The sequence below is a fragment of the Scyliorhinus torazame genome, chromosome 16, assembly GCF_047496885.1.
Source record: "Scyliorhinus torazame isolate Kashiwa2021f chromosome 16, sScyTor2.1, whole genome shotgun sequence".
NCBI classification, from domain to species: Eukaryota; Metazoa; Chordata; class Chondrichthyes; order Carcharhiniformes; family Scyliorhinidae; genus Scyliorhinus; species Scyliorhinus torazame.
The window spans coordinates 111610739-111632914 of record NC_092722.1 but is presented as its reverse complement, the minus strand read 5'-3'; the positions used below and the strand labels follow the sequence as shown (position 1 = coordinate 111632914).

General features: G+C 47.4%; 1 protein-coding gene and 1 long non-coding RNA gene across 50 annotated transcripts in view; one reads left to right on the top strand and one right to left on the bottom strand.

Annotated features, from left to right (window-relative positions):
• Positions 1-22176, bottom strand: part of ank3b (ankyrin 3b) — a 1101178-nt gene that overhangs the window by 165599 nt on the left and 913403 nt on the right. For 40 of the 48 annotated variants that reach the window (XM_072478848.1, XM_072478844.1, XM_072478845.1 and 37 more), the window contains 3 exons: positions 20493-20591; positions 18987-19059; positions 17636-17698 (listed from right to left, as the gene is read on the bottom strand). In XM_072478848.1, coding sequence (XP_072334949.1) covers positions 17636-17698; positions 18987-19059; positions 20493-20591 — 235 coding nt within the window. Of the gene's footprint in view, positions 1-2514; positions 2658-17635; positions 17699-18986; positions 19060-20492; positions 20592-22176 lie in introns of those variants that run through there. The other 8 variants (XM_072478846.1, XM_072478856.1, XM_072478854.1 and 5 more) reach the window with 2 other exon arrangements.
• The window catches only part of LOC140392997 (uncharacterized), a 113381-nt gene continuing 94211 nt past the window's right edge, over positions 3007-22176 (top strand). The window contains exons 1-3 of one of the 2 annotated variants that reach the window (XR_011935465.1): positions 3007-3382; positions 6115-6221; positions 6960-7022. This is a non-coding gene — a long non-coding RNA (uncharacterized lncRNA). Of the gene's footprint in view, positions 3383-6114; positions 6222-6959; positions 7299-22176 lie in introns of those variants that run through there. The other variant, XR_011935464.1, reaches the window with a different exon arrangement.

The window sequence follows — 22176 nt, the reverse complement described above, 5'->3', positions numbered from 1 at the left end:
TGCTGAATGTTGTCTCCTCAACACTGTCCTCCAATACACAACCTGCTGAATTTTCAGTGTCCTCAACATTGTCCTCCAGTACACAACCTGTTGAATATTCAGTGTCCCCACACTTTCCTACAATACACAACCTGCTGAATGTTCAGCGTCCCCAACACTGTCCACCAATACAGAACCTGCTGAATGTTCACAGTGTGTCACATGGCAGGGGCTGGTTTAGCACACTGGGCTAAATCGCTGGCTTTGAAAGCAGACCAAGGCAGGCCAGCAGCACGGTTCGATTCCCGTACCAGCCTCCCCGAACAGACGCCGGAATGTGGCGGCTAGGGGCTTTTCACAGTAACTTCATTTGAAGCCTACTTGTGACAATAAGCGATTTTCATTTCATTTTCAACAGTGTCCTCCAGTACACAACCTGCTCAATGTTCACAGTGTGCCCAAACACTGTCCTCCAATACACAACCTGCTGAACGTGCAGTGTCCCCGACACTGACCTCACATACACAACCTGCTGAATGTTGTCTCCTCAACACTGTCCTCCAATACACAACCTGCTCAATTTTCAGTGTCCCCAACACTGTCCTCCAGTACACAACCTGCTGAATATTCAGTGTGCCCCAACACTATCCTTCAATACACAACCTGCTGAATGTTCAGTGTCCACAACACTGTCCTCCCATACACAACCTGCTGAATATTGTCTCCTCAACACTGTCCCCCAATACAGAACCAGCTGAATGTTCACCGTGTCCCAACATTGTCCTCCAATACACAACCTCCTGAATGTGCAGTGTCCCCGACACTGACCTCACATACACAACCTGCTGAATGTTGTCTCCTCAACACTGTCCTCCAATACACAACCTGCTCAATTTTCAGTGTCCCCAACACTGTCCTCCAGTACACAACCTGCTGAATATTCAGTGTGCCCCAACACTATCCTTCAATACACAACCTGCTGAATGTTCAGTGTCCACAACACTGTCCTCCCATACACAACCTGCTGAATGTTCAGCGCCCCAACACTGTACTCCAATACACAACCTGCTGAATGTTCACAGTGTTCCCCCACATTGCTCTCTAATACACAACCTGCTGACTGTTGTCTCCCCAACACTGTCCTCCAATACACAACCTGCTCAATGGTCACAGTGTGTCCCAACACTGTCCTCCAATACACAACCTGCTGAATGTTCAGTGTGCCCCCACCTCTGTCCTCCAACACACAACCTGCCGAATGTTCAGAGCACCCCCAAAACTGTCCTCCAATACACAACCTGCTGAATGTTCAGCGTCCCCAACGCTGTCCTCCAATACACAACCTGCTGAATGTTCAGCGTCCCCAACGCTGTCCTCCAAAACACAACCTGTTGAATGTTCACATTGTGGCCCAAAACTGTCCTCCAATACACAACCTGCTGAATGTGCAGCATCCCCAATACAGTCCTCCAATACACAACCTGCTGAATGTTGTCTCCCCAACACTGTCCTCCAATACACAACCTGCTGAATGTTCAGTGTGCCCAACACTGTACTCCAATTAACAACCTGCTGAATGTTCAGTGTCCACAACACTGTCCTCCAATACACAACCTGCTGAATGTTCAGCGCCCCAACACAGTCCTCCAATACACAACCTGCTGAATGTTGTCTCCCCAACACTGTCCTCCAATACACAACATGCTCAATGTTCACAGTGTGCCCAAACACAGTCCTGCAATACACAACCTGCTGAATGTTTTCTCCCCAACACTGTCCTCCAATACACAACCTGCTGAATGTTCAGTGTCTCCAACACTGTCCTCCAATACAGAACCTGCTGAATGTTCAGTGTCCCCGACACTGTCCTCCAATACACAACATGCTGAATGTTCAGTGTCCCCAACACTGTCCTCCAATACAGAACCTGCTGAATGTTCAGTGTGCCCAACACTGTCCTCCAATACAGAACCTGCTGAATGTTCAGTGTCCCCAACACTGTCCTCCAATACAGAACCTGCTGAATGGTCAGTGTCCCCACACTGTCCTCCGGTATGCAACCTGCTGAATGTTCAGTGTCCCCACACTGTCCACCAGTATGCAACCTGCTGAATGTTCACAGTGATTCCCAACACTGTCCTGCAAAACACAGCCTGCTGAATGTTCAGTGTGCCCAACATTGTCCCGCAGTACACAACCCTCCTTGCATCGTTTTTGAACTTTGGAGCAAGGAGAAAGAGGGAATTTCCTCTCACTGCACATTACCGCGATCATTTGGAAATCCGCCCGCTGGCCACACTGAGCATGTTCGCGACGCTGAATTTCTCAAACTAGCCCCAACTGCACCCCCCCCCCCTCGTCTGGGAGCGCCACAGACCGAAAGAATTGGGAAAGGGACAGAAACAAAGTTAGACAGCGTGCAGGTACACCCCGGCACTAATTAAGGCCAACATCTGAAAAGACTCAATGGGCATTTGGCAGCGAGAAGGTGCCCCGGCGAGATGGGCAGATTCTGCCCGAAGAAGAGACCCTTACATGTTTGAGAAGCCATTTCCGTCTAGCGCAGGACGGGGACCCAGGAACTCCCTCCCGATCGCTCCCGCAGTCGATCAGCCGCTTTCCCAGCGTCGGGCGATCGAACCCCCCACTTCCCTTTTACACACACACGCTCCCCCCTCCCCCGCACCAGCAACATCAAACAAGACCCTCAACACAAAACAAAAACATGCAGCCACTGACAAGGCAGAGGAATGCGGCTCAGCGCTTGTTGAGGAAGAGTTGGGAGGTGTGGCTGGATCACAGAGCAGCATTTCCATCCCACTTTACAAAATCCCGCCCCCAGCCCAGACAGCAAGCTCAGGGGAGGGGAGGGAAGGGAAGGGAGGCAGAGAGGGCTGGGGGGGATTTTTCAAAGGCAGGAGCTCACATTGTGAGTATTCCCAAGCCCCAGCGCACATATTTGCTGTGTTAGTCAGTGCTGCCTGAACCCACCGCTTGGAAATAAAGAGGATGTAGCTATCACGTTCACAATTGATATTTCATTCAAACAATGAAGTCGGAGAGTCTCCTCAAGACCTCCACTCTCCTGCAATGGAGTCCCGCAGATATTGGCCAGCCAGATGCAATTCTAATTCGCAGCAGTTGTTGACCAACTGTAAACAGTACAAAAAAAAGTTAATGGAAACCCAGCTCCGACACAGCTGGCCAGCTGTGTTCCACTGGCATTGGAAGAAAACGCTGGGGGAAGTTGCACTGCAGGAATCTTAAACTGTGCCCAAACAGGGAGAACTGAACCGCCTTTATTTCGCACTTTCAAAATACCCTCCTCTTCAAATCCCACTATAGCTTCACCCCCACTCCGCGATCTCCTCCAGCCGTATGCCATCCCGGGGGCCAAATGTTGGTGAGTGTAATAGGCAATACTAGGTTGGCTGTTTTAACCTGCTATTGGAAAATGGGGAGAGATTTATAACATTTGGTCAGTCCATTACTGCCTGTTTTAATCAGCGGTTAAAAATACCCTCTCTATCCACATCGCTTTTAAAATAATTTGCCTTTTTACAGAAACAATGAAAATAGGAGGAGTAGGCCATTCGGCCCTGCTCCTCCATTGTGTGGAGTCTGCACATTCTCTCCGTATCTGCGTGGTTTCCTCCGGTGCTCCGGTTTCCAGTTTCAGTCCACAGATGTGCAGGTTAGGTGGATGGGCCATGCTAAATTGCCCCTTAGTGTCCCAAGATGTGCAGGTTCAGCAGGGTTATGAGGATAGGGTGTGGGATAGGGCCTAGGTAGGATGCTCTTTCGGAGGGTCAGTGCAGATTCAACGGGCCAAATGGCCTCCTTCTGCACTGTAGAGATTCTATGTTTATGGCTGATCATCCAACTCTGTAACCTGTTCCAATTTTCTCCCCCAAATCCTTTACTCTCCTCAGCCCCAAGAGCTCTATCTAACTCCTTCAGGAAAACGTGCAATATTTTGACCTCATCTGCTTGTTATGGTAGAGTTCCACAGGTTCACCACTCTCAGTGAAGAAGTTTCAAAGAACTTTTTATGCTGTATATCATGAAAAGCAATGGTCCTAGTACCGATCCCTGGAAAAGCACATGATATCCCTTCCTTCATTCTGGAAAACAATTCTTCACTATACTCTCGATTTACAGTCACTTAGTTAACTTTGCATCCATGACAACAATTTCCCTTTTATTCCATGGACTTCAACATTGCTCACAGATCTATATTATGTGGCACTTTATCAAACGCCTTTTGGATGTTCAAATTCACCTCATCAACTGCATTACCCCCATCGACCATCTCTGTTACTTCATCAAAAGCACAGCCTTTCTTTTACTCTTTCATGGGACATGAGCCTTGCTGGCCAGGCCAGCATTTGTTGCTCATCCATAATTGCCCTTGAGAAGTTGATGGTGATACATGTTCTTGAACTTCTGCAGTCCATGTGGTGTTGGTACACCCACAGTGCTGTTCAGGAGAGAGTTCCAGGGTTTTGATCTAGTGACAGTGAAAAGATGGTTCCAAGTCAGGATGGTGAGTGGCTTGGAGGGGAATTTGTAGGTGGCAGTGTTCCCATGCATCTGCTGCCTTTGTCCTCCCAAATGGTAGAGGTCATGGATTTGGAAAGTGTTGTCGATGGAGTCTTGGTGAGTTGCTGCAGTGAATCATGTAGATGGTACACAGTGCTACCACCGTCAGTGGTGGAGGAAGTGAATGTATATGTTGGTGGATGGGGGTGCCAAACAAATGGGCTGCCTTGTCCTGGGTGGTGTTGAGCTTGAGTTTTGTTCGAGCTGCACTCATCCAGGCAAATGGACTTTATTCCATTACACTCCTGATGATGGACAGGGTTTAGGAAGTCAGGAGGTTAAATACTTGCTGCAGAGTTTAGCCATGTGCAGCAGGAGTAGCCACAAAATCCCCCAAAGACAAGGATTTGAGATATAGAATTCCTCGAATAAAACAGCACTGAATCCTGGTATCACCACAAATTCCTGGTCCCAGTCGTCATTCCGCCCGAGTTCACCTTCCGCATGCCAAGAACCCTGGGCGAGATTCTCCACTCCCGCGCCGGTTGGGAGAATCGCCGGGGCCGCCAAAATTTCCCGGGACGCCGGTCCGACACCCTCCCGTGATTCTCCCAAGCGGCGGGAACGGCCCCGACGAGTTCCGCGGGCCGCAGGCTGGAGAATCGCCGGAGACACCCAAAATGGCGATTCTCCGGCACCCCCGCTATTCTCAGGCCCGGATGGGCCGAGCGGCCAGGTCAAAACGGCGGGTTCCCCCCGGCGGCATCCACGCCTGGTCGCTGCCGTCGGGAACAGCGCGGGAACACTGGGGGGGGGGGCGGCCTGCGGGGGTGGGAGGGGGGATCCTGCACCGGGGGTACCTCAAATGTGGCATGGCCCGCGATCGGTGCCCACCGCAAGATCCGTCCGCCATCTGCTTGCGGGGCAGACTCAGAGAGGACAGCAACCACGCATGCGCGGGTTGGCGCCGGACAAACCGCGCGTGCGCGGGTGACGCCAGTTATGCGGCGCCGGCCGCGTCATCTATCCGGCACTGCCTTTACGCGGCGACAAAGCCTGGCGCGTGTAGATGACGCGACCCCGATGCTAGCCCATTGTTGGGGCCTGAATCGATCGGGATCGGGGCCGTTTCGCGCCGTCGTGAACCTCGACGGCATTCACGACGGCGTGGGCACTTCGGCACGGGAGTGGAGAATCCCGCCCCTTGTACCCTGTATGTTCTGTGACAGGATTTAAAGGGGCCACCAACAAGGCAGACCTAACAAAACAAAAATTGGTCTTTGTCAAAGGGCTTCCAAAAGTATAGTAGATAAAAATGATAACCTGAGCGGGATTTACCGGATGTTCACGCCAGCCAGAAATTCCGGTCCCACCCAGGCACACGGGTTTCCTGATGATGTGGGGTGCTTTCACCGGGAAATCCTGCGAACAGCAGGACTGGTAGATCCTACTGGCGGGCTGCCTCCACTATGGAAAAACACGTGGCAGGCTTGTGGGAAAACCTGCCCCCTCTTTTTGTAACTTCAACTTGCAAAACATTGTGTGCTGATTACACAGGGAGTGAAATTTCTCTCTTTTCCTCCTTTAAAATAGGCTTGAATAAACAGTGAAGGATTTCACACAGAAAATGCCATTTCCTCATGTTCAACACTGCTCTGAATATTCCTACTCTTCCAAAAAAGATGAATGTACAATGAAAGGTGAATGAAAAAGCCAATTCTTGTTTGTTCATGTCATTCCAGACAAACACCGGCAATCTCCCACAGCTGTGCAGTCAAATTGAAATGTGTTTTACTTTGAGAGCGGAGCCTATATTAAAGAGTTCAATGAATAGACAGATTATAAAGTATTGCTACAGAGGTAACTTAAGTGAGCAGTGCTTCGGTTGTTTTGAGTTGCTGTTGGCAGATGTGTATCATTGTTAGTTCGAGTGTTCAGTCAACATTGAATATACATTTGAATAAAGAGCACAACTAATGGCCTCAAAAGACAACTGACTAACTGCAGGAAACAGAAAAACAACAAATTATTGCATATAATGCATTCTTGCATTCGGGCTTTCATGATCACTGGACGTGTCATAGCACTTTACGGCCAATGAAAATTGCTTTTGAAGTGTGGACCCTGTTGTAACTTACGAAACATGGCAGCCATTTTGTATAGGACAGCCTCCCGCAGACAGCAACTCGATAACAACCAGCTCATCTGTTTCTGTCATGTTGATTGAGGGATAAATATTGGCCAGGACACAAGGGATAACTCCCCTGGTCTTCTTCAAAATAATTTCCTGGGATTTTTATATTCACCCCAGGTGGGACCTCGGCATAATCAGAGAAAGAATTTGCATCCAACTTCCCCTGGATTGCACTGGAGTGTCAAACTTGATTTTTGTGCTCAAGCCCTGGGGCGGGACCTGAACTTGGGACTTTCTTTTTCAGAGGTGATGGTGCTGCCATCTGAGCCACGGCTGACAACTAAAGTCAACAGAGACTTAAAAGAAGGTAGGTCAACCTGTATCCGCAGCCAAGGTGAATGGATCAGCCTCCCAGGTCCAGCATGGTGCCAGAATCTGTGCAGCTGGAAGGTCAAGAAGTTGCAAATCTGTTCTACCACTTGATTCATCAACAACTGTCAGACAGTCTCCAGAGACAACAGCCATTGCGTCAACCATGACTCAATCATAGCACTTGTGCCTTTGAGTCAGAAGGTCATGGGTTCAAGTCCCACTCCGGAAAATTGAGCATGTAATTTTAGCTGACACTTGGGTGCGGTACTGGGGGGGGTGCTGCACTGTCTGGGGTGTTGTCTTTCAGATGAGACATTAAACTGGGGCCCTATTTGCCCTCTACGTGGGCATAGAAGATCCCATGTCACCATTCAGACAAGTGCACGGGAGGTCTGCCCGGTATCGTGGCCAATATTTACACAATATTTACAGACAACACCAGTAAAATCAATTATCTGGTCATATATCATTTGCTGCTGTGGGAACATGTGCACAAACGCGCTGCTGTGAGTTTCCTATATCACAACACTGATGATAGAAAAATTCCATCGGCTGAAAAGCTCTTTGGCATATCATCACGGAACAAATGGTGTAATATAATTGTATGTCTTTTAAAAAAAAGAAAATTACTGCTTTCTCCTCGCTGACTTTAATGCCACAATTAGGGACACCTCAGGAGTTTGATCTCTTTCTCTGCTCACCTTTTCAAGAGTTGAGTCATTTTCCACACCAGGCCATTATTGTAGGCCACACAAGGAAATCTGCATGGCTTGTAGGCGTGGAGCTTGTGCTATTGCTATTTATTCTTTCATGGGAAACTGGTGTCTCTGGCGAGAGTAGAATTTGTTGCCCATCCCTAATTGCCCTTGAACTGAGTCGCTGGCTGGGATTTCGGAGAACAGTGAGGAATTAATAACATGCCTGTGGGTCTGGAGTCACATGTTTGCCAGACCAGGTATGGATGGCAGCTTTCCTTCCCTAAAGTGCATCAGTGAACCAGATGGGTTTTTACAACAATCAGGGTTTTTTGGACCACCATGTTACTCTCTTGCCTTTGTTGCAGCAAAGGATGGCGATCCCCCTTTTTGGAGTTCCAGGGCATCCCCTGGAGTTTCCGAGAGTCTACTCCAGCCACCGTGACTGCTGTGTAACTGTCGATAGCAACAGGTGCAGAGCAGCATTTTGTTGCTTAAAAAGGTTTGTCAAGAGGTACTTCTCATTATCAAACAGATGGGCAAAGTATACCTGAACCAATTCCATGTTGACATTTGAAGCAAATCAGTCAGACCTCCGTACAATTTATTTCACTGTTCAACATGCAGGTCTACAACAAAGCTTGTGGACAACATTCAGGCTTGGGCTGAGAAGTAGCAAGTAAAATTCACATCCCACAAGTGCCAAAAAATTACCAACTTCAACAAGAGTGAATCTAATCATCTCCCCTTGACAGTCACGGAAGGGGAGGGGTGGCTACCACTGACCAGAAACTTAACTGGATCACAATATAAATATGGTGACCACGAGAGAAGGTGCCAAGCTGGGAATTCTGTGGCAACTCCAACTCCTGACTCCCCAAGTCCTGTCCCGCCGTTGTCAAGGAGTATCTTGGAATACTCTCCACTTGCTTGGACAACTGCAGCTCCAACAACCAATAAGCTCGACACCATCAAAGCAGCCCACTTGATTGACACCCCATCCATCACCTTAAATATTCACTCCCTCCACCACCGACGCACAGTGGCATCAGTGTGTACCACCTACAAGATGCATTGAAGCAACTCACCATGGCGTCTTTGACAGCACTTTCCAAACACACAAACTTTACCACCTAGAAGGCCAAGGGCATCAGAAACCTGGGAACACCACCATCTGCAAGTTCTCCTCCAAGCCATACACAATGCTGACTTGCAACTATATTAACGTTCTTGCACTGTTAGAATCATAGAAAAGTGACATCACAGAAGAAGGCCATTCGGCCCATCTTGTCCATGCCTGCCTGAGGACACCCAGGTGCCCTTTCTAATCCCGCCTTCCTGCACCCGGCCAATAGCCCTGTAGCTTTGAGCACTTAAGGTGCATATCCAGGTACTTCTAAAAAGAGTTTAGGGCTTCTGCCTCCACCACCAACTCGGGCAGCGATTCCAGACTCACACTAACCCTGCATAAAAACGGTCTTCCTCATGTCCCCTCTACAACTTCTGCCACTTATCTTGAGTCTATGTCCCCTGGTTCTAGAATTCCCCACCAAGGGAAGCAATTTTATCCTCTCCACCCTATCTATTCCCCTCATAATTTTGTACACCTCAATTAAGTCACTCCTCGGTCTTTTGTGTTTCAAGGAAAATAACCCCAACCTATTCAATCTCTCCTCGTAGCTACACTTTTCTAGCCCTGGCAACATTCTTGCAAACCTCCTCTGCACTCTCTCCAAAGCAATAATGTCCTTCCTGTAATGTAGCCACCAGAACTGCACACAATACTCCAGTTGTGGCCTCACTAGTGTTTTATATAATTCCAACATTATGTCCTTACTTTTATATTCTATACCTCTGCCAATCATTTAATGGAGAGCATTCCATATGCTTTCTTCACAACCTTGTCTACTTGAACTATTGTCTTTAGGGACCTGTGTACTTGTACGCCAAGATCTTTCACTTCAACTACCACCTTAGTATATTCCCATTTATTATGTGCTCCCGAGAAACTGTTTGACCTCCCTAAATGCATGACCTCGCACTTCTCGGTGTTAAATTCCATCTGCCACTTTATTGCCCACTCCACCAATCCATCTATATCATTTTGGAGATTATAGCTATCGTCTACACTGTCAACCACTCGGCCAATGTTTGTGTTGTCTGCAAATTTCCCCATGTCCGAATCTTTAATATATAACACAAACAGTAAGGGTCCCAGAATCCTGAACTCCCTCACTAACAGCGCTGTGGGTGTACCTACACCACATGCTCTGCGGCAGTGCAAGGTAGTGGCTCACCAGCAGCTTTGCAAGGGGAATAAGGGATTGGGAACAAATGCTGGCCTCGCCTGCAAAGTTCACATCCCACGAACAAATGAACAAAAAGAGAACCAATTATTGTGTTCAGGGCTTTAGAAGAAGCCAGCACTTTGAGGTATCTGTGTAGGTACAACCAACCTAGAGAAGATTGTGCACAAAGCAAATCATAGAGTGTGCATGAGTGACTATTGCAGCTTCAAGAAGCCACTGGCTGGTCATTTACCTCGCCTCAATCCCTTAGTTTCAGATTACATTATTCAGACCTTTCAGGACTCTATACAAGCTTGAAAAATAGAAAATAGGAGCAGGAAACTGCCATTCGACCCTTCAACCTGCTTTGTCAATTTATATGATCATTGCTGATCCTCTTCTATCTCAAACGCCATGCCCCAGCGCTCTCCCCATACCACTTGATGCCTTTGATGTCTAGAAAACTATTGATTTCCTTCTGAAATATATTCACTGGCTTGGCCTCCACAGCCTTCTGTGGCAGAGAATTCCACAGGTTCCCCACCCTCAGAGTGAAGAAATTTCTCCTCACCTCAGTCCTAAATGGCCTACCCCATAACCTGAGGCTGTAAAGTCTTGAAGAAGAGCCCCCAGCCAGGGGGAACATCATCCCTGCACCTAATCTGTCCAGCCTAGCAGACGTTTATGTTTCAATAAGTTTGCTGCTCACTCATCTGAACTCCAGTGAATACAGGCCCAATCAACTCAATCTCTCCTCATACGGCAATCTTGCCATCCCAGGTATCAGTCTGCTGAACTAGGTTACTCGGAATAAGGTTGCTTTCTAAGCACCATTGTCTTTTGGAGTCACTTGGTACAGGGCACAGCACCCAACAAGATCTGGCAGCTGTGAGGGTTTCATTCCCCACATCCATGCAGTCATGCACAGTCCCTTATTGGAACTGTGGTCCATCATGGAGAAGGCAGTGGACATTCTGCAGTTGAGCCCCGAGAAACACAGTATATCTCCTGAAAGATCACACTAGTACAACAGAGACCTGTGCTCCATCTCACATTTGGCCTCCTTGACCGCCTTTGATATCCTATGGAGATTCAGGGAGCAGTCTTATATGTTATCCAGAGGTCTCCCATGGACATCAAGAACAAGAACAAAGAACAAAGAAAAATACAGCACAGGAACAGGCCCTTCAGCCCTCCAAGCCTGCGCCGACCATGCTGCCCGTCTAAACTAAAAGCTTCTACACTTCCGGGGTCCGTGTCGCTCTTTTCCCATCCTATTCATGTATTTGTCTTAGTGTCGTCTGCAAACTTGGACACATTGCCCTTGGTCCCCAGTGGGGACAATGGGGCTAAAGGTAGACAAGACTCCTGGACCTGATGGGATGCACCCCAGAGTGCGAAAAGAGATGGCTAGGGAAATTGCAAATGCACTAGTGATAATTTACCAAAGTTCACGAGACTCTGGGGTGGTCCCAGCGGATTGGAAATGAGCAAACATGACACCACTGTTTAAAAAAAGGAGGTAGGCAGAAAGCGGGTAATTATAGGCCAGTGAGCTTAACTTCGGTAGTAGGGAAGATGCTGGAATCTATCATCAAGGAAGAAATAGCGAGGCATCTGGATGGAAATTGTCCCATTTGGCAGACGCAGCATGGGTTCATAAAGGGCAGGTCTTGTCCCCCGGGAAATGCCTTTAGATATATGCAGGTGAGGGCTTTTGTGAGGCGACAGGTGAGGGAATTCCCGTTGTTCCCGGCACAAGAAGTTCAAGATAGGGTGATCTCGGCTGTATGGGTCGGGGAGGGCAAGATGTCGGAAATACACCAGGAGTTGAAAGAAGAGGGGGAAGCGCTGGTAGAAGAGTTGAAGGGTAAATGGGAGGAGGAGCTGGGGGAGGAGATCAAGGAAGGTCTGTGGGCTGATGCCCTAGGTAAGGTTAATTCCTCCTCCTCGTGTGCCAGGCTCAGCCTGATACAATTTAAGGTGGTCCACAGAGCCCACTTGACGGGGGCGAGGTTGAGTAGGTTTTTTGGGGTGGAGGACAGATGTGGAAGGTGCTCAGGGAGCCCAGCGAACCATGTCCATATGTTTTGGTCATGCCCGGCACTGGAAGGGTTCTGGAGAGGAGTGGCGGGAGCAATATCTCAGGTGGTGAAAGTCCGGGTCAAGCCAAGCTGGGGGCTAGCAATATTTGGAGTAGTGGACGAACCGGGAGTGCAGGAGGCGAAAGAGGCTGGCATTCTGGCCTTTGCGTCCCTAGTAGCCCGGCGAAGGATCTTGCTAATGTGGAAGGAGGCGAAGCCCCCCAGCCTGGAGGCCTGGATAAATGATATGGCTGGGTTCATAAAGTTGGAGAGGATTAAGTTCGCCTTGAGAGGGTCTGCGCAGGGGTTTTACAGGCAGTGGCAACCGTTCCTAGACTATCTCGCGGAGCGTTAGAGGAAGGTCGGTCAGCAGCAGCAGCAACCTTGGGGGGGGGGGGGGGGGGAGAACGGGGACGTCCTGGGAGGGGGGGGGGGGAGGGGGGACTGCCTGGGAGGGTGGATGAGCAAGAGATAACATGAAGGGTTGGGGAAACTGGCACGTACGGGTGAGGGCCAGTGTACAAAGCTGTGTAAATATATCATTTTGCCATGTATATATCTTGCTCTGCGCGATTTCTCGTTTTATTTTGTTATCGGGGAGGGGGGGGGGGGGGGGGGGGAGTTATTATTTGTAAGGGAGAAAAATTGTGTTAAAAAACTTTAATAAATATATATATTTTTTAAAAAAGGGCAGGTCTTGCCTAACTAATTTCGTGGAATCTTTTGAGGGCATTAACAGTGCGGTAGATAACGGGGAGCCAATGGATGTGGTATATCTGGATTTCCAGAAAGCCTTTGACAAGGTGCCACACAAAAGGTTGCTGCATAAGATAAAGATGTATGGCATTAAGGGGAAAGTAGTAGCATGGATAGAGGATTGGTTAATTAATAGAAAGCACGGAGTGGGGATTAATGGGTGTTTCTCTGGTTGGCAATCAGTAGCTAGTGGAGTCCCTCAGGGATCAGTGTTGGGCCCACAACTGTTCACAATTTACATAGATGATTTGGAGTTGGGGACCAAGGGCAATGTGTCCAAGTTTGCAGATGACACTAAGATGAGTGGTAAAGCAAAAAGTGCAGAGGATACTGGAAGTCTGCAGAGGGATTTGGATAGGCTAAGTGAATGGGCTAGGGTCTGGCAGATGGAATACAATGTTGACAAATGTGAGGTTATCCATTTTGGTAGGAATGACAGCAAAAGGGATTATTATTTAAATGATAAAATATTAAAACATGCTGCTGTGCAGAGAGACCTGGGTGTGCTAGTGCATGAGTCGCAAAAAGTTGGTTTGCAGGTGCAACAGGTGATTAAGAAGGCAAATGGAATTTTGTCCTTCATTGCTAGAGGGATAGAGTTTAAGACTAGGGATGTTATGCTGCAATTGTATAAGGTGTTAGTGAGGCCACACCTGGAGTATTGTGTTCAGTTTTGGTCTCCTTACTTGAGAAAGGACGTACTGGCACTGGAGGATGTGCAGAGGAGATTCACTAGGTTAATCCCAGAGCTGAAGGGGTTGGATTACGAGGAGAGGTTGAGTAGACTGGGATTGTACTCGTTGGAAATTAGAAGGATGACGGGGGAATCTTAGAGAAACATATAAGATTATGAAGGGAATAGATAGGATAGATGCAGGCAGGTTGTTTTCACTGGCGGGTGAAAGCAGAAATAGGGTTCATAGCCTCAAAATAAGGGGAAGTAGATTTAGGACTGAGTTTAGGAGGAACTTCTTCACCCAAAGGGTTGTGAATCTATGGAATTCCTTGCCCAGTGAAGCAGTGGAGGCTCCTTCATTAAATGTTTTTAAGATAAAGATAGATAGTTTTTCGAAGAATAAAGGGATTAGGGGTTATGGTGTTCGGGCCGGAAAGTGGAGCTGAGTCCACAAAAGATCAGCCATGATCTCATTGAATGGTGGAGCAGGCTCGAGGGGCCAGATGGCCTACTCCTGCTCCTAGTTCTTATGTTCTTGTCGAAATGCCCATTAAATCAGTCGAGGGAGTGCCCAACAATGTGCACTGATGAGGTTGCTGTCTGTCAGGGAGGTGCTACATTCAGTCCCAGCCTTCAGTGACAGTACTCAGGCGATCCTTTGCTAGGATCACTTGGAGCCGAGGGGTTTCACAGGTGGCACTTGTTGAGAATGGCATGTGACAAGATGTGGTGAGGGCATTCCCAAGCCAACCAGCTGCTCCTGCATACACAATGATACTGTATATAGAAGGTATGCCTTCTATATACTGGGCAGCTCCTAAGTTGAATTTTGGAACTGCTTCCGTGCTACAACTTCAGCAATATGTGGCCAACTTTGCTCCATGCCTATTGATGTGCCTGAAAATAGATCAGTGGCAACAACAATGTGCATTTATATAACAATTTAATGCAGTCAAACACCAACATTCTAGCAGCTCATGGGATTTTGGTTGAAATGAAAAAGTGGAAGTTGAGAAAGTACGATCACCGGAAAAGGTGAAATAAGAACCTAGTGTTGGCAACAACAGAAGGTGAAACATCAGGAAAGAACAGACCAGGTCGGAGAAGGACTGGATGGGTGGATAACATCATAATTTAAACAGAGGGAGGAATGACAGTGAACAATTGCAGAGAACAATTGAGGGATACCTACACCCTCATGGACTATGGCTAGCTACAGATGATGAAGCTGACAATCAATCATCAAAACCGAGCCACAGTAGGTCACATTACACCAGGGAACTATTGATTGGTCAAAGTAGTAAGTTTCAACAGTGTCTTAAAGGAGAGATGGAGAGGCAAAGAGGTTTAGAGGCAATTCCAGAACTTCAGGCTCCGAAGAAATAACAGCCAATGGTGGGTGAAGGAAGTCAGGGATGTGCAACAGCCCAGAATTAGTGGAAAACAGGGTTCTTGGAGGGTCACTGGGCTGGAGAAGACAGCAATGGTCCTGAGGGTGGCATGGTGGCGCAGTGGTTAGCAGTGCTGCCTCACCGAGGGCCCGGGTTCAATCCCGGCCCCGGGTCACTGTCCATGTGGAGTTTGCACATTCTCCCTGTGTCTGCATGGGTCTCACTGCCACAACCCAAAGATGTGCAGGAGAGGTGGATTGGCCCTTCATTGGAAAAATAAAAATAAATTTAAAAGGGTCAAGGCTGCAGAGGATTTATGCCAATGCCACCCCTCCTTCATGGCTGCCTCTAATCACTTTCCTCAAGAATTGAAGCCATGACCTCTCACAACATTAGGAAGATTCAGAGATGTTCCTGGTTTAAACCATGACCTACTATTTTGAGGCCCTTCTGAAGTGTCACTCTTGGTCAATGGTCATCATGCCACTCTGTAAATTCCTTCTGCGAGTACACGCATATTCCAACCAATTGTACAATGTAATTTCCTAAGCCTATCTCTATTTGTAATACTTCACTTACAAGATTGTTAACATATACCCATTCTGTACATGCTACACTGTAAAAATCTGTACATGCGTTACCTGCATTTTCTTTTAAGTCATTCAACCTTTTTCTCCCCATTTCCACCTGGATCCTTCAAACCTGTGGACAGGTGCATGCCTCAGTGATTTACTTACCGTCTTCATTTGGAAGCCACCCCCTCCCATGAAGATTGCTCTGATGACACTCTATATCAGTGATGGGGAGAAATAACTGCACCTCGTCACCTGAACAAGATATCCAATGTTGTTACTGAGCCATTCTCCAGCACAATGGCACACTCCGCAGCTCGAGTAACGAGCTTTCTGACATCTAAAGTTTGCTAAGTGGCTCACTGCTAAAAGCACATTCTCAAAACAGATATCCCTGCAATTTAGTTGGAAGTTCAGGCATCTCAGTAAAAGCAGTTCGTCTATTTTAGGAGATAGTCAGGGGAGGAGGAGGTTAGTTAGGGGAGGAGGTGGTTATGTGGTACAGTGGTAGCTTCCCTATTTCTGGGCCAGGAGCTCCGAGTTCATGTCCCACTAAGGAAGGTGAGTTTATAATGTGGCCAGACAGGTTGACCATCAGCCCGTGAATCCTTTCAATTTGCCTGATGGTGGGCGTTAAGAGTGGGAGCCTTCCTGGTCAGCCTTCCTGCAAAAGGCAATGGCAAACCACTGCAGCACTTTGCCAATGAAATGGCAGTCCATGGTGCCAATGCCCTCATAAGACATGGTACCTGAAGGAGATGGGGTCGTGTATTGAAAATTTGCAATATTCTGAGCGCCCTGCCCTTCCAAAAGACCCATCAGATTCCTCACTGTTATTCTGGAACATATAGCCCGACAGCAGCCCGGCAGCAGCCCCCCCCAACCACCACCACCACCACCACCACTCCCTCCCCCACCCCCCCCCCCCCCCCCCCCCCCCCCCACCCCCCCCCCCCAAATTACTTTCCACCTTTGGTCTAGTTATTGAAATCCCACGGAGGACAATTTTTCCGCTCTGCATAATGCAGCCTTATTGTTCTCAGCATCTGAAGTCCCTCAAGTGATTCTAATTGCAAACCTCGGAATGGAAATTGGAACTCATTGTGCCTGTTCCACAGGCGTTAAACGGACACAATAAATGCAACGGTCAGCCGGGCTCTGCGTCCCAGTGGTGCCAGAAAGATGTGTGACTCTAAATTGGGTTACACCACTGTTCCAATGTTCCTGCCAATCAGTTTAAAAATGGTGTTAGGCTCCCTACATATACACACATGGAGGCCCCAATGCCTATTCAAGGTCCACTTGCAAGTAAAGAATTACAACGATTGAAGCAGTCGCTGGGCCAATTCTACTCCGAGGTTCTTCAGTTGCCCCTGTCCCATTGCTGCTTCCTTTTCCAGGACCACAGGGCTGCTAATCGCACAACATTCATCTCCTTAAAATGGGCCAGTGGAGCCAAGTCAGGCCTAACGAGGCCCAAATTCAGATTTGTTTTAGGCCTCACAGTCAGGCCAGAGAGGCATTCTGCTGGTGGCGCGTTCTTGCCACATTTTACCGCATTTTCTCCCAGTGATGACCTTTAGTCCTTAAGGAATAGTCAAGTTCCAGACTCTCCGGAGTTCAGCAAATTCTGAACAATGTAAAATAGTCACATTGAGGGAGTTATGCCACGTGGTTTCAGGTCAGCTTGCGCCTGTTGTTTAAATTCACTCTTCCGAACACACCAGCCTAGAAGCATTCCAAAAAGCAAAGCGAACACTGGTAGTTTCTCTAATGGGCTACTGGGAGAATAACGTATTTCAAAGGAATATCTGTAAATACAGTCTTTTCTGTTCACATCCTTGCACAAAAAAGCAGGGAGTTAATAGTCAACTGTAGCGATCCGCTTGAATACAGAAGGTTAGTTAATTGGAGTTTCAACTTTCCCATTATTAAAGTTCTCCCTCCACCACCGGCAAGCAGTCTGGCCAGTTTGCACTCAGTAAGACCCCAGCCCTCCACACATTCAGGTTAAGGATTGCATAGTTTCAAGCACAGCAAGCAGGGCCTGGGCAGCCAGAATGGAAGTGGTGGCAGTGCGTTAGTAATGGTTTCAAACAGGGAAACATTATGCTGTTAAATCATCACAGTAATAAAGAACAAATACCTTCGTCGGCATCTGACAAATAGTCAGCTTCACTGACACTTTCAGGAACGCTGGCTTTATGAACTGTGAGGTTTGAATAAAGATTGCCAAATATTACCAGATATTACCAAAACCATTTCAACCCTGTTTTATCTAACATAAGATTAAAGTGTGGAAATCACAGAGTGCAGCGTGTTCAACGAAGAAAGTATTAACTAGATTTAACATTGGGTGAATGATGCTCTACAGAACTCAGGTAGTTATCTTTAAGATTTACTGGAAACAGAAGGTTGTGAAGGGCTATCTTCGGTATCAAGGTCACCGACAAATTGGAAACTGTAGCAGAGACACACGCATAGAGAGAAAGCGCTCACACCAGGAAAAAGGGTAAGGGAGGTAACAACAGAGCAGGCAGAGAGACAGAGGAATGCAGTGAAAGAGGGAGAGAGTTAACGACGCAGAGAAAGAGACATGGACAGAGGAAAAGAGAGGGACAAAAGCACAGTGGAGGAGATAGGGACAGAGAGAAAGTGAGGGGCAAAGACTCAAAAAAGGACAAGGATACAGGACAACAGGGACATGGAGAAAGAGAAAGAGGAACAAGGATGGTTATTGACAGAGGTACATGGGTATGAAAAAGATTACTTGGGAATGGGAGACAGTAGTATATGGAGGATCAGGAGGGAAGGTGACGTCAAGAGATCTGCTGAGGTCAAGAAGCTGTAGAATATTTTCCTCACCCATTTTCTCCCCCTCCCCTGAAATCACTGCTTCCAATAGCATAGAGCCCCACAGTTTCTGGCACAACGTAACTGCTGGATGTGGTCACTTTGTGTGCGTGAGCTTGGTTAGCAAGCCTCGATGTGCTATTTGAATGTTGAACACATCACATCAAGAGTTCATGCATTCTTGCTCAACATCCATAGACATGCACTGGCCAGCAAGTGTTCACTGAATAAACATTGGGAGTGGGGCTGATGGCTAATTTTCCAGGTCAGGAGTGCTGAAGCCTTATTGTACTCGTACTAGATCCATTACTAGAGAGCCAGACAGCACCAGCCAGAGAATGGACTCAGATTCTCCTGACAAGGCCTTTGGTGAACAGTTTTCAACCTCAATGGTCATTGTTTGGAAATCCAAATGATAACATAGACTTAATGAAACGTGGTTGTATGGTCTGTTCTTGAAAGGTGAACATAAAGGAAGAAAACCTTCTCGAGAATGATAATTTTTTTCTTCAGTTATAACACGTCTTTAAAATGTTGTGCAGAGTAAATTACTAGGTATATGATGCCAATTGGGAAAATTAAAATGAGAAATTGGGGTGCACTCCACCCCACCCCCCCAAACAGTTTAATGTTATTTCCTTTACCTTCATCATCCGATACATCCAGAACCTCATTCATAGTTTCGGGAACGTTTAGTTTATGCTTTTCTGTCACGGACTGTGAAAAAAGAGAGTGTTTTAGAGGTAATCAGAAGTCACTTCAGATCAGAGTTGTTACTTACAATTCAACTGCACCATTTAAGGTGATGCCGATGGAATGTGCACAGGAGATAGGGGATATGGCGGAGGTATTAAATGTATACTTTGGCATCCGTCTTTACCAAGCAAGTAGATGCTATTCAGATCATGGTGTTGGAGGAAACCGTGTCCCTAGAACGGTTCAAAATTGATAAGGAGAAAGAGTTGAACAGACTGTCTGTACTGAAAGTTTACAAGGCACCGGGACCGGATGAGATGCATCCAAGGATTTTGAAGAAAGTGAGAGTGGAAATTGCAGGGACGCTGACCATGATCTTTCAGTATTCCCTAGATTCAGGGGAAGTGCCAGAGGACTGAATACTCTCAAACATTATGCCCCTGTTCAAAAGGATAAGCCCAGCAATTACATATCGGTCAGTTTAACTTCAGTGGTGGGAAACTTCTCAAAATCATCATTCGAGATAGAGTTAGTAGTGACATGGAAAATGAGGGTCAGTTAGGAACAGCCAGCATGGATTTCTTAAGGGAAAATTGTGTTTCTTGCTGGTATGTTTTGAAGAGGTAACAGAAAGGGTTGATGAGGGTAATTCTGTTGATGTGGTGTACATGGACTTTCAGAAGACATTCGATACAGTGCCATACAACAGACTTGTGAGAACAGTTAGAACTCATGGAACAAAAAGGAGAATAGCAACGTGGACACAAAATTGGCTGAATAATAGGAAGCAGAGAGTAATGGTCAATGGATATTTCTCAAGCTGGAGGAAGGTTTGTACTGGTGTTCCCAAGGGATGGTATTGGGTTCTTTGCTTTTCCTGATATATATTCATGATCTATATCTTGGTGTGCAGGGGACAATTTCAAAGTTTTGTGCATGACACAAAACTTGGAAGCATTGTAAATTCTGAAGAGGACAATGTAGAACTTCAAAATAACTGCTGGTCATCTGACAGACATGTTCAAAATCATGTGGGAGCTGGACAGAGTAGATAGGGAGAAACGCTTCCAACTCATAAAAGGATCAAACATTAAAGGGCACAGATTTAAGGTGATTTGCAAAAGAAGCAAATGTGATGTGAGAAAAAACATTTTCACACAAGTGTTTTGGGTCTGGAATGCACTGCTTGGAAGTGTGGTGAAGGCAGGTTCAATTGAGGATTTAAGAGGGCATTGGATGGTTAGTTGAATAGAAACAATGTGCAGGGTTACGGAGATAAGGAAGGGAAATGGCACTAAATCATGATGCTCATTTGAAGAGCCGGTGCAGCCACAATGGGCCAAATGGCCTCCTTCTGTGCCATAACAATTCTGTGATTCTGGGATAAACAAAATATACGGTCGATAGGATTAAGGTACCGACGGAGAGATAGGCCACACTGAAACAGAATTTACCATTGTGGTTGTCAAGGTTTCCTCGGTAACCACCTTCAACGTATCAACCACTGAGATATAACCGAGTCGCTTTGCAATGGCCAAAGCAGTGTTCCCGTTCTAAAAGCAAGAACAGATCATTACCTCACAACAGTGAAAAATGATAATTTCTATAAGATTACAATGGAAGCAATTAAAATCTTCACTTCGAGGAATCACAGTTCTGAAAAATAACACGTCTTTAAAAGTCAACTGATACAATTCACAGAATGGACTGAAGCCAAATCTAGAAAAGCACTTTTCTCCAGCTCCTAATGGTTTCTTTGTAATAAAAATACATGAAAAACATTGGGCGGGATTCTCTGAGCCCGGGGCCCGGCCGGAGAATCCCCACGACCGGCGCGAATCGGAGAATCGACGCCATTGGCGCCGGCGTGGTTGGTACGGCGCCGGTCGGGGGCCGCTCTACACGCTCCCCCCTCCCCCGCCGATTCTCGGCCCGGGATGGACTGAGCGGCTGTCGTAAAAAACCCGAATCCCGCCGGCACCGTTCACACCTGCTCTAAGCCAGCGGCACTCAGCGTTGAAGGCCCAGGGACGGCCTGTGAGGGGGGAGGGGGGCCTCCGATGTGGCCTGGCCCGCGATCGGGGCCCACCGATCGGCCTCTCTGACTGGGTCCTCCTTTCTTCCGCGCCAGCCCCTGTAGCCCTACGCCATGTTGTGTCAGGGCCGGCGCGTTGAAGGGAGCCGCTGTGCATGTGCGCGTTGGCGCCGGTGCCACTGCGCATGCGCGGACCCTGTGCCGTCCAGTTGATGCCAGGATCAGCAGCTGGAGCGGCGTGGTCCACTCCAGTGCCGTGCTGGCCCCATGTAGGGGCCAGAATTGCTGATCCTGAGGCCATGTTGACTCCATCGAGAAACGCAACGGCGTTTACGACGGCATCTACACTTAGCCTCAGGATCACACAATCCCGCCCTCTAACTTTTTTCTTCTACATATTCTATTCTTCCTTGGAAATGTATGGATGGAGCAGGCATCTGAGAGAGAATTTGAGAAAGAATGAGAGGAAGCATGAGAAAGGGAACACGAGAGCCTGTAAGAGTGTATAACAGAGTGTGAATGCGAGAGAGTCGAAAGGAAGAGTGCAGCGTGAGTGTGTGTGCAAGATTCAGTAGACAAGAGAGTAAGTGTGACAGCACAAATGAGACTGTGTGTGAGCATCAGCGTACAAGAGAGCACGAGGGAGAGGGAACATGTGAGATGCTGTGTGAGAGCGTGCTTGCAAGGCAACGCATGTGAGAGAGACAGTGTGTGCGAGAGAGAGAGAGAGAGAGAACCTTCCTTGCTGGCATAGCAATTGTCTCATTACTGATTTATTTTATCTCTAGCTCAGTTTCTTTAACATATATTTAACCACCAGCACAGCTACATACAAATATCCACATTCCTATCATAATCCTATTAAGAGACATTAGTGACGACAAGAGGGGGAGAGGTACATATCTAGCTAAATAAAAACATCAGGTGCCACATCACCGAGCAACTGGCGGGTGATAGGTGTGTGAATGTCACTGTTGTTGCTTTGTTTCTGCAAGTGAGTGTGCCGGATAGAGTGGATAGGAGGGACTTATTTCCACTAGAGAAAAGTCAAATGATTCAAACTAAATGATAGAATGATTAGAGGGACATGGGGAGTCATTTCT